Source organism: Drepanopeziza brunnea (genome assembly GCF_022702325.1).
Source record: "Drepanopeziza brunnea f. sp. 'multigermtubi' strain 214-2 chromosome Unknown ctg3, whole genome shotgun sequence".
Lineage (NCBI taxonomy): Eukaryota > Fungi > Ascomycota > Leotiomycetes > Helotiales > Drepanopezizaceae > Drepanopeziza > Drepanopeziza brunnea.
In genome coordinates, this window is record NW_027094066.1 from 2,067,813 (window position 1) to 2,085,818 (window position 18,006).

General features: G+C 49.5%; 3 protein-coding genes across 3 annotated transcripts; all 3 read left to right on the forward strand.

The window, feature by feature from the left end:
• Positions 1-272: 272 nt before the first annotated feature.
• L3040_002716 (uncharacterized protein) lies at positions 273-2,268 on the forward strand (the record flags this gene model as incomplete). Its single annotated transcript, XM_007296338.2, has 3 exons — positions 273-359; positions 420-2,041; positions 2,091-2,268. 3 exons carry the CDS (start codon positions 273-275, stop codon positions 2,266-2,268), a joined length of 1,887 nt encoding a protein of 628 aa, XP_007296400.2.
• Positions 2,269-3,712: 1,444 nt separating this feature from the next.
• L3040_002717 (uncharacterized protein) lies at positions 3,713-6,209 on the forward strand (the record flags this gene model as incomplete). The annotated part of the gene is made up of 6 exons (XM_066155660.1): positions 3,713-4,259; positions 4,454-4,490; positions 4,546-4,687; positions 4,791-5,298; positions 5,370-5,867; positions 5,953-6,209. 6 exons carry the CDS (start codon positions 3,713-3,715, stop codon positions 6,207-6,209), a joined length of 1,989 nt encoding a protein of 662 aa, XP_066012638.1.
• A 1,147-nt stretch (positions 6,210-7,356) lies between these two features.
• L3040_002718 (uncharacterized protein) lies at positions 7,357-9,273 on the forward strand (the record flags this gene model as incomplete). Its single annotated transcript, XM_007296336.2, has 1 exon — positions 7,357-9,273. The coding sequence occupies one exon, from the start codon at positions 7,357-7,359 to the stop codon at positions 9,271-9,273; it is 1,917 nt and encodes a 638-aa protein (XP_007296398.2).
• Positions 9,274-18,006: the final 8,733 nt, after the last annotated feature.

Consider the following 18,006-nt stretch of genomic DNA (forward strand, 5'->3'; position numbering starts at 1 on the left):
TTGTTGACTGTGGATAAAGGGGGTGGCTAGTTACATTAAGCAATGCCAATATTTCGTACAATGACGCGGGCGTCTGAAGGTCCGGGAATCAGGATCAGCATTCAGCATCAACATGTGTCAGCGTGGGGTCGGAGATTCCCCACGCACCCACAACTAAATCTAGAACTTCCATCCTCTGCTATCATCAAACCTCACACTTCACTTACACTCAAGCGCATACTCAATCGTATACGCAACAGCACACCCAAGAAAACTCCAATTCACTGTCAGCCATGGCCCTGCAAGACAGAGCTGCAGTGCTGAGCTCTACAGCTCTGCGCGTAGCTGCCTACATCTTCCTCAGGTGGATTCCCGGCCATGTATATATACATCCTTTCCCACTTCATCAAATAGCCTCTGCAATTCTGACATCTTTGTAGCATCTTCCTCCCGTAATCTATACCGCATTTGCGTTGTACCTCCCTTCGTTCGTTGCCAGCTTCTTAACCCAGCCCAAATACAATGTGCTGGCCGATGATGTGGATATTACGATTACAGAGACTGAGATCGAGGAGCAGCCACCAGCTCTAGCATCAACTGCTGCACATTCAAAGAATCTGCCAACACGAGAGAAGCCAACGGAGATTGAAGAGGAAATCGAAATCGACGAGGCGATCGTGCTGGGACTAAAGCAGTCGAAACCGTGGAGGACATTGTTAACAGGTCTTCCGGACCCAACATCCACATTACTTTCTCTGGCTACCTTGGCCATCAACGTGGCTTTGGTTTTGGCTGCTACGGACTTGCTATACCGAGCCAAGGTCTACCATCCTGAGAATGGCATGTCGTTTGCTCGAATGGGATATGTCTCTCCTGTTGAGGCAAATCTGTTGATCAGAGAGCCAAAGCAGTCCGAGCTACCTATTTTCGTCTCCTATCGGCTTGCGGATCAGACAGGATCGTCTGAAGATGCTGCGTGGAAAAGTGCCGGAGTGATCACTGCTCTTGGAAACGAAACTGATTATACGGGAGCTGTCCGATTCTCCATCCCAAGTCAGCCGCACCAGACGTATCAGTGGGCCACCTCAAACAATCATACTGGCTTTTTCACTGTCCCTCCAGCTGCCGGAAAGGTCTCCAAGCACGGTGACTTTACATTCTTGACCTCGAGCTGTATTAAGCCTCGCTTCCCTTACAACCCAGCGGACCATGCGTTGGCAATTCCAGGCTTCAAGCATATGGCGAATGTGATCAAATTGATTCCTGGAGGGGCTCAATTTATGCTTTTCCTGGGTGATTTCATCTACATTGATGTTCCTAAGCGCTTCGGGACATCGGTAGAGGACTACAGACGGGAGTACCGCCAAATTTATGGATCTCCAGACTGGCCGAGCGTTGGCCAGAATCTCAGCTGGATCCACGTGCTGGATGACCATGAGATCGCCAATGATTGGGATGGCAATACTACCGGAGTTTACCGGGCAGCAGCAGACCCATGGCACCACTATCAGACAGCCGTCAACCCACCGCGAGCTCGCCAAGCTGGTGGCCTCGGTGTCTCCAGAAGCGATGCGACATACTTCGAGTTTACGCAAGGCCCAGCATCTTTCTTCATGATGGATACTCGTACTTACCGCAACTCCTCGAGCGAGCTTCCGATTAACAGCACAGAAAAATCCATGCTAGGTCCAGACCAACTACTTGATCTGCTCGCCTTCCTCAAAAAGCCAGAGCCAAAGGGTGTCAAATGGAAGATCATCGCATCCAGCATCCCTTTTACCAAGAACTGGCGTATCAACGGCCACGATACTTGGGCCGGCTACCTCGACGAGCGACAGAAGATCTTGGAGGCCATGTGGGATGTTGGTCTTCGTGGGGGTGTTGGTGTAGTTGTTTTGTCGGGGGACAGACATGAGTTTGCTGCTACCGCGTTCCCGCCTCCGCCGAATGGGAAGTGGCCAGTTAGTGCAACTGTCAATGAATTCTCGACGAGTCCATTGAGTCAGTTTTATTTGCCTGTGCGGACCTACAAGCAGAAGGATGAGGAGGATGTTTTGGTCAAGTGAGCTATCTTATTCAGCACTCAAATCCAAGCTTGCTAACAATTTTAGGTACATCCCAGATGGCAACTCGAAGCTTGGAGCTGTTACGATCGAGAACACTAGTAGCGATCAGAGTATCCTCAAGTTCAGACTTTACGTTGACGGCGTCGAGACCTGGTCTTCGGTCTTGCTGTCGCCGCCGGCTATTACTGGCAACTGGTGGAGTAAGGATGCCGTTTGGGGTTAGGATTCTGGCTGGTCTAGAATGGAGTGAAATGGGTATAGGAAGCGGGAGTTGGGGACTGTGGGTACGGATATACGGGGGCTTGGGATACCAAATAGGGGTCTTGTAACCAGATATCGGCACATATATCTACACAAATAATGCGTGAATTTTGAATATCCCTTTGCTTTGGTCTTAAATTTTTGCTTCTGCTTTTCATGTCGAACAAATTACGCATTGTAAATGTCTTGTTGTCTTGCTGCTCTTAGGGAAAGAAATAGAGAGAGAGAGATACATACTGCAAGCAGTATCTTCACTGTATATCCACCCGCGCAAATCATCGCATTCCCATCTCCTCTCCAAGCCCTTCTTCATTGTCGATCGACTTCCTACTTTAGCACACACAAAATACACTTTATCTTGACCGAATCTCTCGATTTCTTCTCTGCGGGAAAGCTGCCAGTTTGCTTTTGCTTTTTGTGTGGCTTGGCTATATATATAGTCTTTTTAGTACGGTCCGGTATCTCAGCTATAGTAAGTAGATTTGTGTGCGAGCAGAGCAGAGCAGAGGTGAGGTGAGTCCTTGAGTCCGAACTTGATTGATCTGGATATTGGGCTTGGTATGGGTGTTTTTTGCTGGTTGTGGGATGGGATGGGTGTGGGAGATAGGTGAGCAGGAAGGCTGAATAGAGCGGGATAGGGCATCGCGACCTGGAAGAGAGGAGTGTCAGGTTGGTATCGTGGGTTGAGGATGGATGTGTTTCTTTCTGTCTTCTGGGCAGGGTTTCTTACCTTGGGATTTTTACTGATGTTCTGCTCTCTTACCGGAGTCGAGTCCTTGAAGGGTGTGTATGTAATCCTGACAAGGTCCGGGTGGATGCTGGACTCTGACAAACCTTCCTTGTCTCCGTCTCCTTTACTCCCAAAGAGGTAGGAACAGTAACTGACTAAGCCAATCAATCGTATTGAAAGCAGATCACCTGCTCCCTCTGCTCGCGCCGACTCTCTAGTCTAGTCGGTATTTTGTTTTCGCGCTAGTCCGCTTTCGCGCAGGCAAGGCTGTTTGTTATAACCTCGACGCGTTGATGAGATTTTTTGATTTTTTTTTTTCGCATCGCACAACTTCGACACCTTCACTTGATCTTTTTCTTCAACGTCAGCAGCGTTTGCTTGTGCTTTTAGAATTTGTAATCCTCGGGTACAGACAGATCTTTCTGTACGGATTCTCAAGTACAGATTCTCAAGTGCAGCTCCTCAGGTGCCGATCGATATAACCCTATCGTGAGGCAGAAAGGCTACAGTCGTTGTTAGTTATCTGTTTATTGTCGGCTTACCCGTCGGTGTGTGTCCAGGGAAGACAACTTTGCTGATTGATCGACGCTTGCAGGACCTTCAAGTCACTTTCGATTTTCGATCTCGAACCTGAACACCACCACGTATCAAGAGGTTTGATCTGATAGTCGCGACCATGGATGCCTACACCATACACCATAACAAGAAAGGCTCTATCGTCCTCATCGCCAACAATGGGATTCGCCCTTTCACCGGCACCTCTGAGGCAGTCTTCAACGGCTCCTCCGCGGCAATCCCGCTCGTCAACTCGATCTCAAGCAGGGGCACCACCGGTGGTCGTTCCGTCTCGTACTTGCCTTCTACAAACAACACTTCCTCGACTTACCCCGTGGGGGGCAACCTAGGCCGGGGCTTTGAGAACGCCGCCTGTTATCCCGAGTTGTGCAACTACAAGAACTATGGAGAGCAAGCCCCGGCATCGCGAACTTGGTCGGCGGCTTCGTCAATCTCGCGCCTCTCTGCTGCTACTCTTCCGTTTGTGCCGGCTAGGTCTGCAACACCACAACCTGCTCTCTCGGCTTCACATGGCTTGTTTGTCCCCGATCCCGCCGTCTCTGGCTACAGCCCAGTTGACTATGTTGCTGGTGCCGCCTATACTGCTGGTGCCTATGCTGCTAGTGTCTACGCTGCTAGCTCCTATCCTGCTGGTTCCTTTGCTATAGGTGCCTATCCTGCTGGCTCTTATGCTGTTGATGCTTATCCTGCTGGTGCCCATCCTGCTGGTGCCCATCCTGCTGGTGCCCATCCTGCTGGCTCTTATGCTGTTGATGCTTATCCTGCTGGTGCCCATCCTGCTGGTGCCCAGCTCAACATTGCTGACCTCTGCCATACTATTGCTAATCGTAATACTTCCCAGCGCCCGCCGCAACGTACTCATATAAAGTTTCGTCAGCGTATGAAAAAAAGTGATGACTTTGATCCTCAAGCTCACGATCATGATTTCTTCAGCTTTCTTTATGGACAGGGACAGGAATATTCGCACAACAATGGAAAAGGAGGCTTGGAAAATGGTGAATGCCAAGGCGTCAAGATTCCCAGTGCCCCGAGGGCTATGCGTGACGGTACTCCTGATCACCACCTCACTGGCCCTGTAAGTGTCCCGAGAACCCATTCCTATTCTTCCCAATTCTCTTGAGAGATATGTCTGCGATCCCCGATCTGAAACAACAATAACTAACCATCTCACCATCTAGGAAGCCGTTGGCTCGGGCGCTTTCGACAATCAACGACCCGGTCATCAACAACCCGTTCAACCCCCTTCTTCCGTTCAGCCCAGCACGATGCATCCTGCCTCACATTTCTTCGCTCGCAAAGATGAAACCCAGAAGGATATCATCATCTCATCTTCAGGTGTGATCTGCAATTCTGTCCGCGTTGTCGAGCAACAAGTCCCGGGTGGTCCTCTCAGACAGATCATCCAAGATGTCTTCAACCCCAGTGTCTATGACTTTGTCACCGAATTCAAGAATTTGAACTCAAAGATCAAGGAAAATCTGTTGGGGAAGAACTGCATCGATATTCAAGTGCACCTGAATGACCCCGAGGAAGATGCTCTTAGGGACGAGAAACTCTTTGCTGCGAAGGGTGCCGGGAAGAAGAAGGCAGAGACCAAGGGCGATGGTCAAGAAAAGGCCGTTTCTTCTGATCTTTTTGGTGTTCAGCCGTTGATCGAAGCTATGGAGCAGGATATTCCGGAAAAGGGTATGTGACCAATCCAGCGAAACTCAAAGTGTAAACGCCTCTTCACATTTCTCAAAACTGACATCTCTCAGTCACTGTTCTTGATGTCTTGCAATCGCTCGGAAGCGGTTTCGTTGAAAACGTCAAGAAACTGACGATTACTCTCATCTTCCCAAATTCAACCGACCCATTCACCGGCCCTGCCTCTTCCATTATCGGTCCAATTCCGCCCGTCGCCTCCTCCAGGACTCTCGGTGGTGTCCCACAAAACACGCCCAACTTCCGCTACTTGACCAAGGTTGTCGATTACTTGCACAACATGAGCAGCCTGACCCTGGTCTCCATCAACCTCCGCGTCTCAGGCCGGAGCAGAATGCCGCTGAGCTTGCTCCAACTCTACCACGTCCTCCCGTTCTACGACCTCGGCTTTACCAACTGGGACATCAAGTACCAGCCCAGCAGCTTGAGCGTCCCGCTGAACGTCCACGGCTGGGCCATCATCCAGCTGGATCGCGAGCGGGATCGGATTATCGCCGAGCGCTTCCGTAGGGCTCGGGAGGCCGTGTCTGCTCGTAAGGGTGCTAGGTCCGGTTCGCTACTCCTGTTTCCTGTTTCCTTTCTTTCGTAGCGGGTATATTATAGAGGGAATGGTAGACTGACTGATTTTTTTAATAGCAGTTCGCCCCAGCAACATGGCTGCTGCCGCTGGTAACTCAGACGGTCTTTCTGGCATGCTTGCTGCCGGCAACTTGGTTCGCAATCCCAACGTGGCTATCCTGGGAGATCCAATTCTTGATCCCAACACGGCTGTCTCAAAAAACCCATTTTGCGATCCCGATGTGTCATCTGCCAGAAGCTCTATCCGTGATCCCAGCATGGCTCCCGCAGACACCTTCTGTCGCCCACTCGCTCCCCGAGTAAGAAATAGTTAACTGGCAGCCAGCCGCATGGACAGATATGGGAAACCAGCAAGTAAAACCTCTATCTCTCTCTGGTCGTTCAAAGGCTAGATCCCTCCTCTGTTTTACATCACATCTCCCCGTGTCTTTCCGCCATGACACTTGCTTATGCCAGAGAAGACCATCTTTTCTGTTCGTCGCTGTTTGTTGGCGTTCTGCAGGCTTGCGTTTTGTATTGTGCTTCTCCGTCTTTTTTTTTCCTGGCCACGGGGCTAGGCGGATGGCGAATTTTCTCTTTTCTCTTTCTTTTTGAGACAGAAAGGGAGGGAAGGGGCGGGGGTTGGTGGCCGATTGCTAGATTCGAGTAGATAGATGTCCGTAGGTAGGTAGGACAGATCGATCAATCAATCAGCAATCCTCTTCGCGAGATATCGATGGAGAAAATAAAATAAAATGTGAACGAGGAGAGGAATTGCTTTGGTGTGCTGTGGGTGGGTAAATGATGTGGGTGATGCAGATGGCTGTGATTGTGATGTTGATTATCATGTTGATTAATTTGTATGCATGGGAAGGACCTTTCCTTTCGTTTCTCTTCCTTCTATTTAATTATCGAGATGAGCTGAAAATCTCATATGTTAAATAAGAGGGGTAGAGTCAGCATATTTTCGGCTGAGAGAGAGAGGAGGATGAGTTTTTAGAGATCGATTAGGATAGGATAGTATAGTATAGTAAAGATCGGTTGACATTCACCTGCTTGCGACGTATGAGCAAGAAGGTTAGTTGGGCGTCGGTGCTTCTACTTTTTGTTTTTATCTGCTTTGGGCGAGTATATGGCTACATTAATTTGAGCTATTTTTATGAAAGAAGCTTCAAATCATTAGAATCTACTTTCGTTCATGGTATGGGCAGGATCAAGAGCTGCGAAGTCAACAAATCGACACCCTCTCTCAAGTCACGTGATATATACGTATTTTGTTTCTCCATGGCACAGTTGTAAGAGATACACGATAGAAACCAGACATTTCGTACAGCAGCAACGTCTGAGAGCAGATTGGAATAATACTGGATGCTAGATACCTTTCAGGACAATGGCAACAAAACCTCGCTAAATAAGTGGGACCGGCTCGCCAAAAAATTCTTGCGGCAACCACAAGTAGTGAACCCTACATATCCAGACTCGATGCGGCTCAGCTTCCGACGCCCACGTCTGATATCAAGTCGTATCCGGATCAAAAGCCCTGCCAGACCAGCCTCTCAGCTGCCGCCCAGCATGGCGCCATCGACGCCTCTCCCGTTCTCCTCGGACTTCAGATCCGCAGACGAGTACGTGGACTCCCTCCTCCAGTTTTCTGCGGCCTCGACAATCTTCCAGACCCTCTGTGGTGGTGTCCATATCCTCGATTTCTTCACCCGAGAGCCCAGTCTCTACCACACCGTCATCCCCGCCGAATGGAGGGAGTGGCTGCTGGCACGTGACTCGATGAATCTTCTCGATTTCCTCATGCGAGATGATCTGGCAAAGGGCAGGGACGATGACCCGCCCGAGAGCTTGGTCAACTACATCAGGGATATCAGAAAGCACTCGTTGCAGAGGGAAGTTCCGCCCGAGAGGCAGCGGGGGGGGACGAAGTTGCCGCGGCATGTCGCCGTGGGTATGATCCCGAAGAAGATTCACGAGGTCGGCAACTTTGCGGACTACGTTGTCAGAGTTGCGGAGTCTGTGCATGAGAAGACTGGGAAGGGTATCACGCACTATGTCGACTTTGGAAGTGGGCAAAACTACCTCGGACGGACGCTGGCCAGCCCGCCGTACAACAAGCATATTGTTGCGGTGGAGTCCAAGGAGCTCAATATCAACGGCGCGAAAAATATGGACGTGCTGGCAGGGGTCGCTGAGAGGGAGGTGGTGATGCGGAACAAGAAGGTGTATCGGATGGTGCAGGATAGTATGACACCTGCTGAACAGATGAGCGACAAGGCCTTGCGGAGGGTGGCAAAGCCACAGAAAGCACCGCCGATGAATACGGTTGATCTGAGACCCAGCAAGGACTTGGCTACGATATATACCCCTGCTGACGGGAAGGGGTATATCCAGTACGTCGAGCATGTCGTGCAGGATGGGGACCTGTCGGACGTCGTGGAGCAGATTGGGAAGATGAAGATAGCTGCGCCGACCGGACAGCTCCAAGTCGTCAATGCAGATGCCGAGAATCCCAAATTACCCGAGGTCATCGAGGATATCACAAATTCCAAGGACGAGGAGACTCGTCTGATGGCCATCTCTATCCATTCTTGCGGTAATCTCTCTCACCACGGAATCCGCTCACTGTTGCTCAACCCTTCAGTGCACGCTATTGCCATCGTGGGCTGCTGTTACAATCTATTGACAGAACGCCTCGGCCCCCCGACTCTCAAACTTCCCTTGCTTCGTCCAAACCTCCGTGCGATCAATGGGACCGGTCCATTTCAAAAGGCTACATCTTGCGATCCTCATGGGTATCCGATGAGCGAGAAGGTGGCGACCTACAATGGCGATGGCGCACGGCTCAACATCACTGCACGCATGATGGCCGTCCAAGCCCCTTTGAACTGGACCGAGAAGGAAAGCGATGCCTTCTTCACACGGCATTTCTACCGGGCGCTTCTGCAGAAAGTCTTCCTCGACTTTGGTGTCGTCAAAAAGCTACGGGCAAATCAGGAAGATGGCGAACCATCCAACAATCTCGAAAGCACAGAGCCCGTCATCGTGGGCTCTCTCCGCAAAGGCTGCTACGGTTCCTTCAAGTCCTACGTGAGAGGTGCACTCGAGAAGCTGGCGAGCGATCCCGTGCGAGACGGTAAGATCAACGAGCAGATGAGAGGGATCACGGACGAGCAGATTGAAGAGTACGCCGCGAGGTACGGGAAGCTCAAGCGGGAATTGAGCGTCAGCTGGAGTCTGATGGCCTTCAGTGCGGGTGTGGCCGAGAGCCTGATCGTGACGGATCGATGGCTTTGGTTGAAGGAGCAGCAGGGTGTCAGTGATGCGTGGGTCGAGGCCGTCTTTGAATATGGGCTGAGCCCTAGGAATCTCGTCGTGGTCGGGATCAAGGCGTGAAGGGCTGGATAATGCGTCACAACAAATTTCCATCGAAGCAGATCAGGCATGACCAGAGTTCCCACAGCATCAATCGCGTCCAAAATTTACATAAGAAATACGCTAAATTCAAAATAGCAACAATGAATATTGCTGATCTCTTGACGAGTTGGAAAGGGAAGTTCGCTAAATATTAGGTGTATTACAATAGTAAATCTAATGATTGGAGAGCCACTCTTGATTTTTCTGCCGATGCATCTGCCGATGATTCTGCCGACGGCGGTCTGCCATAATTTATCCCCCGGCACCTCCGTAAACACCAGAATAAGCGAGGAGCACGAAAAACCGGACTTCCACTAAAACCTATCAAAAGAATACGTGCGTCGCGGCCAACTTTCTACTTAATAATTAATATCCTTTGCGTTGTATTAGATTAGATCTTTCGTTTTTCGATCTATGGGATGGTTTGTTCCTTTTCTTAAAGGAAATAAAATGAAATAAGGCTGTGATTGCTTAAGATATTCGAAGCAGACGAGTAAGATAGAAGAATTATTTGGGACAGTCTTTTTTTTTTTTTTTTTTTTTTTTTTTAGCTATATTCTCACTACGTGTTGATGTATTAGGTCACCACAGATGAATGCATCTTTGTATTCTTGATTCAGGTTTGTGAAATAAGGTTCTCTGAGCATGTAGAGATTGTTTTTTGGTTCTTGTTTATATTAGTAGTGGTTGTTTGATGGGTGGTGTACCGTTACTGTACCGCCTTGGTGGTGCCGATCTGGCGCGAGGGGGAGAGAGAGGAAGGGAGTGAGTGAGGAAGGGAGTGAGTGGGTGAGAGAGAGAGAGAGAGTGTGTGAGAGTGAGTGAATGAGTAAGTGAGTGAGTGAGTGAGTGAGTGAGTGAGAGTGAGTGGTGTTGGTGTTGATAAAGTTTGGGCTTGGGGGATAATGGGGGCGGTTATGCTTTGTTGAGAAAGAGGAAGGAAGGAAGGAAGGAAGCTATGTTTTTTCTTTTTTTTTTTCTTTTTGAGCCATTTAAAATCGAAGAGAGTGGAGGGTCTGTTGCTGTTATGAGGGGTTCAGGTAAGGGGGAGAAGAAGGAATGTCTTTATGAGATGGTGGGAGGGGGAGGAGGAGGAGGAGGAATATTGATTATTGTTCTAATCGACCTGCAAGCTATCTATCGGTCGGACATATGATCTGCCGTCCTGAGAAAAACCTTCACGTTCCCATGACTTACGGAGATGGATATACTCGGCTGAGCTGAGCAAGGGAGCCAGCTACATTTATATTTATATACTAGAAGTAAGTGCAAGAGAGCAAGGCTTCCTATAGAAGGCAGTTTGAGATCTGTCTGGTATAGCACAGTTATTTGCTCTTTCTATCGACTGAGTGAGCCCCGGGGTGGGAAGCTCAAAGGAGGGGGTTTTCAGTAAAAAAAAAGAATAAAAAAAACCATCGCAATCGGATACGTCAACAGCGAGGTTTCTTTACAATTAGCGGATCTCTCTCGATTCTAGGTGAAGAAGAGGGCTGAGGGTTTCGTCCGGTAAGAGGCTAATGGGAAGAAGGGTAGGCAAGGATTGTTTCTGGAATGGAAGGGTGCTCTTGCTGCTGCTGAGCATGGGGGTTTATCTGAAGGAGGGAGTGGAGGTAGAAGAAGAAGAAGAAGAAGAAGAAGAAGGAAAAGAAGACGGGGTGGAAGAGGAGGGAATCTCGGCTGTGGCTGGCTTACCCAGAGAGTTTTACATACAGTCACCTCTACCGGCTAATGCATATGCTAATGCATATAAATTTTTATTTCGCACCAGAACTCTTTACACTTGACAGCTTAAACTTTCTACAACCGTAATATTTGAAAGGTAAATGAAAATTTTCAAACCTTTTGATGACCAGAAAAATGTCATAGCTCCTGTAAGACGATATTGTTTTATATTATTGTTTAATACAGTTAATTAAAGCAGAAGTATACTATTTATGTCATCTGAAAAAACCGAGTTAAGTTTAAAGGTTCTAATTAACTAAGTACCACGGTACAGGCTTAAGTGATACAGCCCGAGGATGCCTTAAAAGTCTAAATCTCCACTTTAAACCTCCTGGTTACCCTACCCTCAGGATGGAAGACTTACGCCTGTGACGCTCTACTTCCCCAAAGATAGAATTAATGAAGACCGACTCATGTTAATGTTTTTTCCCCGAAGTGATGGCCCTTAGTTTTGGCGCGAAAAGTGGTTTTATGCATTAGCAGTTACCTAGTACTGTACAGATCAGCAGCTGCTTTTAGACACCGACCACTCTTGCTTCATGTGATGATTGGACTAGAACTTGGAGTGGTCTCAACTGAACGTTCGGAAGGGTTGACAGATAAGTACGAGTGAGTTGGAGAATTTGAACTGGGGCCAGGGAGGGATTCGGCACTTTCCCGTTAGAAGTGTGTAGTGAAAGATATGGAGCGTATGGCATTGAATAAACATAATATATATGTATGTATCAAGAGGGAGAGAGAGAGAGAGATCATCATTTGCCTATCTGTACGAGTTACTCATCTGGCAGTGACTGCTTTCAGAGCTGCGCTATTATCTATCTATATCAATTGCCGAGCCAGAATAAACACACCGCGGCAGGAGCAGATTCGAACTTGAGGATTTATTTTCATTAAAGAGACTTGAAAGTGCCACATGCCCGACGAGGTCTGTCCATCAATCAAAATCAACCGATATATATTTTGTCATCTACATCTAGCCCTTTGACAAGATCCCGAGTCTCTGGTCCCTTAGCATACACCAAGACAGCACAACACACCACCGCCAGATCCGTCCACGCCAACTGCACCCGCGATACTCTTCCGTATTCTGCAGACAAAAGCCCTGAGTAAAGATGGCCTGCATCGATAAATCAATCAATCAATCATTCCCAAGCCTACAAGACACCGAAAGAAGCTCCGGTCGATTTCACCAGCGATGTCCACACACATGCATACGCCTTGCACGCCTTCCCTTCCGCTACTAGCATTACGCTTTCTCCTTCTTCTTCTTATCTCCAGCGGCCGAGTACCGGAATCAGCACCGACAATTACTACGTAAGTTGAGTTAACCTACCGTGTTTGCGAGACGCCGAGCGAGGGGTTCCTCAAGCGGTGTGATCGATTGGAAGCGATTTGCAGATATACCTGATCATCGTACCCGGGCTTACCTGTCTACCTACGGAATATGGCCGGGCACGTGGCCGGTCGTCTCGGTCCGTTCGATCAGATGTCCTGCTGATGATGATACCGAGGCGGGTTGGGATGGAAGCGATGTCTGGTATTGAGATGGGGTGGTAGGATAGATGGATGTGAAAAGGAGGAGACGAGCTCAGCTGAGCTGAGATGGCTGGCTGGGTCATGTGAGTGTGTATATGTAATGAGAATACGCAGTGACATATACTGTAGCCGTGTGTACATTATGAGCACCTCTGCACTGAAAGAGATACTACGTACATAGCTACTACTACTCTGTGTACGGACAGGGCTTGGTGCTGGCTGACTCGGCAGTTGTAGTCTTGGATAGGGACAAGTAAACTTCCATCTGTCTTATTAGTATTGATCAAAGGCAAGCTCTGGAGCCTGGTGCCAAAGAGCCGAACTGCAACTACCACAACTACTACTAATCGGGTTACCAAAGTCTCGTGAAAAGTTGTACTTCGTGCCGCAACCTTCCACCTACGAACTGCCGTTGCCCGTTCTTGTATCAGATCTCGCTTAAAAGCGACCCTGGCCACGGACTACCATGTCATACAGAGTAGTAGGGACGTAGTAGTAGTACATTCGGAACGGGCTTCTCGCCAGATACGGGTTGAGACAATCAGGCAAAGTGATGGGCTTCCTTGCCTGCTCTCACAACTGCCGTTTGTCAATCCTTCTTGTCTCGAGATGCAAGTACGAAACATAAATATTCCTGCAATTCAAGGCCCCGGAGGCGCATTCGGATATCGCCGGGCGCAGTTCGGAAGAATATATCCCTGCAAGACCACTCACTCACTATTGACTGGACTAGGCCCTGGCAGTTGAGATTATTGGACCAAGCAATGCAGAGTCGAAGAACGATTGTTCACCGTTATTGCCGTCGTAACATACTTTGGTGGTAGTGCTTACTTAAGGAGTCAGGACGTACGGAAGAGGGGGATCCTCTGTATTGGCGACGCCAACTGCCGCGTATCAGAGTCTGTAATCCAATTATGTGGGTCATCCCCCCCCCCTCTTCCCAACTAAAACTAACTGCCAGATTCGGAAGAGCTTGCGAAGGAGAGAAACCCAAGGCTAGTGAGTGGTACGCGGGTCTGTCAGCGGCCGAAGGTTCCACAGAAAAAGTTTACGTTTTTGCAGCCGCACGCCCTGGGAATCGATCCGAGCTCGATACTTACAGCCAGTCGGTGGGATATCCCAGGGTGTGATCTTCCGGATCCCTGCAGCTTGCCAGCGTTGCCACCCCTTGCAATGCAATCGCACTTTGGGTGCGCTGTGCCGCGTGCAAAATTGGGTGGATATGCTGCTCCAGAGATCCCATGTGCCCATGCATGGTTTGGACAAGGGTCAGGGCGCGAACTCCTTCGTGACTCGAGAGGAATCGGTACGTGTACTAGTAGTAGTACTGTACTTACTAGTAGCAGTAGCAGTAGCAGTAGCAGTAGCAGTAGCAGTAGCAGTAGCAGTAGCAGTAACAGTAGCAGTAGCAGTAGCAGCAGCAGCAGCAGCAGCAGCAGTAGTAGTAGTAGTAGTAGTAGTAGTAGTAGTAGTAGTAGTAGTAGTAGTAGTAGTAGTAGTAGTAGTAGTAGTAGTATTAGTAGTAGTGGTAAAAAATAGTAGTTGTATTATTAGTAGTGGTAGAAGAAGTATGCCGTAGCATCATGAGACCCCGGCAGCGATAGCCCTTTTGAATCCGTTTCGCTTTTTCTTTTTGCGTTTGAGCTTTCAGGAGCAGTGGACGTGGATTGAGCATGATCGTAGAACCACTTCCTATAAATGGCTTGAGGGGTCAGGAGAAGGAACTGTTCAGTCATCCTCCACTTCAAGCGGACGGAAGGGTCACCGAGCCTTTCCTGAGCCGACAATGGCATGTTAAGCGGATGCATCTGGGGTTCACGCTCTTGGACTTTCCTTTTTCAAGAGGTGATGGATTCTTCGTGTCGACATGTACATGTAATCATCCAGCCTGTCCCAGCTCGCCGGGCCTTCACATGGAGCGTCGAGAGTCGAGAGATATAGCGGGTGGTATTGAGCCTGATTCGAGTCCATTCTCAATGTTTCCTCTAGCCGCACGTTCGTTGTTTGGATCTTTGTGATGTCGCCTTGATGTTGCGAAGCCCTCATCATTATTTTGAGCTAAGAATTAGCTCCTCGCTTAAAGAGCACTTTCATCCATATTTGCCTTGCCGAGTTTCAAGGCACTAAAATCAAAGTCACATGAACTTGATCCTATCACCAACATGCGGGCTACAGATGCCATTGCGCCTCGCTCGAGAGCCGTACGGACATGTACAACTACTAAGTATTTGGTAAACCGTCTGCAGCCACAGCGCGCAAAGTGCACAAAAAGCCGAAGAGGGTGAAGACGCCATCGTCGCACCGCCCACGAATCACGGCACAGCTGACGACGACCCTTCCATACTCGGTTCCTAGAGAGCGTAGCCAACTGTTGGGCGCTCCATTTTGAGTGTATTTCTTCGCATGGGGCGATACTGCTATGACTACGGAGTGTTTGAGCCTCCGGTTTCGCGGCTTGAAGTCAGAAGAGAAACCCGTTGATCAGCGCCCGTCCTTGCCCTCTTGCGGTCAAAACAGACGAGAGATGTTCAGAAGCTCCCTCTGCCGGTGGTCGAGCCATTCCCACTTCTTTCAGAACCCTCTGTGCCGTGCTGTTGCACGACGACCGCTTGCTGCGAAATCTACACTCCGTTACGTCCGCCAGAGATGATGGATCCAAGCGACTACAGAGTAACAAGTTGAATATCAATACCGGTATGTGAATGCAGTTGGCCATGGCAGCTCCCCCCATTTGGGAAAAAGTTCGACGAATTCCACTTCTCCAACATGGGAGGTCCGTCTTAATTACCGTTTCGTCGGTAGTGAAATTGCGGGTGCGTACAGCGTTGCATTTATACGCCTATTCTTAGCACCTGGTGCATCGCTAGGCCGCCTGCATTCACTCGATATATATCTTGGCGAGATGCCAACTTGGGGCAGGTTCGTAAGATAGCCTATTACGAATCTACGATACGTCCCAGCAGCGAGACGATGAATATTCTGCGCGGTGCCGTCCACGGTGGGATTTGGTCGGGTTCTGGTTCTGGTACTGTACACTCCGCAGATGATGTTATAGGATACAACTTCTAGCATGAAGAGTGACCGCTTCAGTCCCGGGAAAGCAATCCAGCGTTGGTGGCACTGCAGGCTAAAGTCAAGTCTCCGTATGCTGCCCAGTGTTCCTACCCAGACCCTGTCGCTGGTTCAGTGGGCAGCTCGCCAGTAGTGGTCACATACTACGTAGTACTACTACTACGTACGGTATACATACAAGCGCGGGGGATCAATAATCCTACAAGCAGATCTACTTAGCAAGTACGGAAAGGGAAGGTCTCCGGAAGCAGCTGCAGAGCAAAACGATGATGGCAACTGTCAGTCTGGCATCAAGGAGACTTTAAGCTGAGCCAGCCATCGGGGTGGTGTTTTGAAAGGAGCCTTGGCCGACTGAGCCAATTCTGCAGGAAACCAACTCATTGCAGCAGGTGCCCAATCCGAGCCGTTCCACTCGAATCACGAGCTCTCCTCAGCACAGCGTTGTGGGAGATGATTGGAAGGTTGTTTGTTTTACAAGTACTACTACAACTACAACGGCATCTGCTCTTGTACGGAAACGCTCTATCGGACGGTACTTCGACTTCTCCTGGATTCTTCGGTTCAAAAGGTTCCGTCGGTATGATCTTTCACCGCGGCGTGGTAACCCCAACCACCGCGACCCCTCGCCATCCTGGATTCATTTAATCATTTCGGATTGCAAGCAGGGCTCCCATGCCCGCGCGCTTATCGTTCCTGCAGCTATCTCTACTCCACAGGAAGGAAATCTGAAGGGTCGGGACTTGATGGCGACCCTGGTCCGGTATTCGCGGTCGTGAACGGCATATGGAAAAGATGGCTGTCCTGGCACGGGCAGACCTGCATACCGTACATACCGATTCTTGCATGTCATGCCAATCCGTGGACCTGTTTTGTTTCGGCATCAGCGTGCGTGCCGAACGATGATTGCGACGAGGTGCTTTCGTACGGACAGCAAACAAAACACACGACAGGCGAAAGGAGCTGGGGCCCCAAAGTCCCCCTCATTTCTTTTCCTAATGGGGTAAGGGATGCGAAAAAAGCTACGGCCCGTCTGCGGCACCTGGCACCGATGCCAGATGGGGATGGAGGTTGTTGTTTGGTTTCTGGGCCGATCCTACGAACCCAAGCTTGGGTCTGTGATCGTATGATTTTGAATTTATCGTTTGAAAATATTCCGAGTAAACTTTGGAGGACCTTCCTTTCATCAAAGAGTCAAGACGCCGCTTCCGCGATACGCCCTATCGATTTACTTTATCGACCCCAGTCCTACCCACTATTATATATGCCGCTTGATAAGGTAAAAGTGTAATACTACAGTACGTGCAACAACAACTAACGATACTACTACAGTAGTACTACTAGTTGGAGAGAGGACCTCCTCGATAATCAGGACAGGCCGGGCAAAAGCAAATCGACAATTTTACATGACGAAGAGAAGATTCACAGCCTTTCGCAATACTGTACTATGTACTGGACAATGCGTACAGATCTCGAAGGCGGCTGCTCATCAGTCTAAGCGAGTCGTTGCTTTACCGTACTGTCTGTAGCTGTACTGTACCGTACCGTACCGTACCGACCTCGCACGGGTTGCTCTCTCTCCTGGATCCGACATTCTGGTTCATCATGCCTTGGGCGCTTTTCTCAGGGCGTCGATCTTCCCCGGCCCGCTAAGCCTCTGAACTAATCACTATGACACACGAGAGCGGGGTCCAGCGGCCAAGATGATGGAGATCTGCAGCTTCGCAGAATCACACCACAAGTGGATTAGCCCGCTCGGACGCAGGCCTGGATGGATCCAGCATGGCGGGCTGTCAGCTACGGAGGTGGCGAGACAGGGAGTACTGGGTGGTGTGGACTACGGGGAGAGGGCCTGTGCCGTGCCGTGATGTCCCAGGAAAACCCTCGACACGACCTCGTGGCGGGAGCTATTATTATACCTAGTCACTTTTTCGCTATAACGCCCTGGCTGTTAAGTATTGATGCTCTCGCTTAGAGCACGGTATCCGTCTCAGGGTCCCTGGGGAAGGAGGAAAGTATGGTACGTACTACGTAGTACTACTACTACTACTACTACGTACTTCCTACTAGTACAGGCTGGGCCGACGGCCATCTCAACCCCATCTTTTACCGTGTATTGGATAGATCTTGCGCTTGCTTCTACTTCTACCTCGATGACGACGACGCCAGACTCTCTGTCAGACAAGCGGGATCTCGCAGTTCCACCCTTGGAATGGGAAGGTCACAATGCCAAGATTCCAGGCTAGGATTGCTTGACTCGCTAGACTCGCTTGAGCACCCAGGTGGAAAACAAAGTTGAAAATACTAATTGAAGTTTCACCGAACCAGTCGGCAAGATTCTTCTATTCACGAATACCGGTTATCTACCTGTCCGGAGGTCGGAGG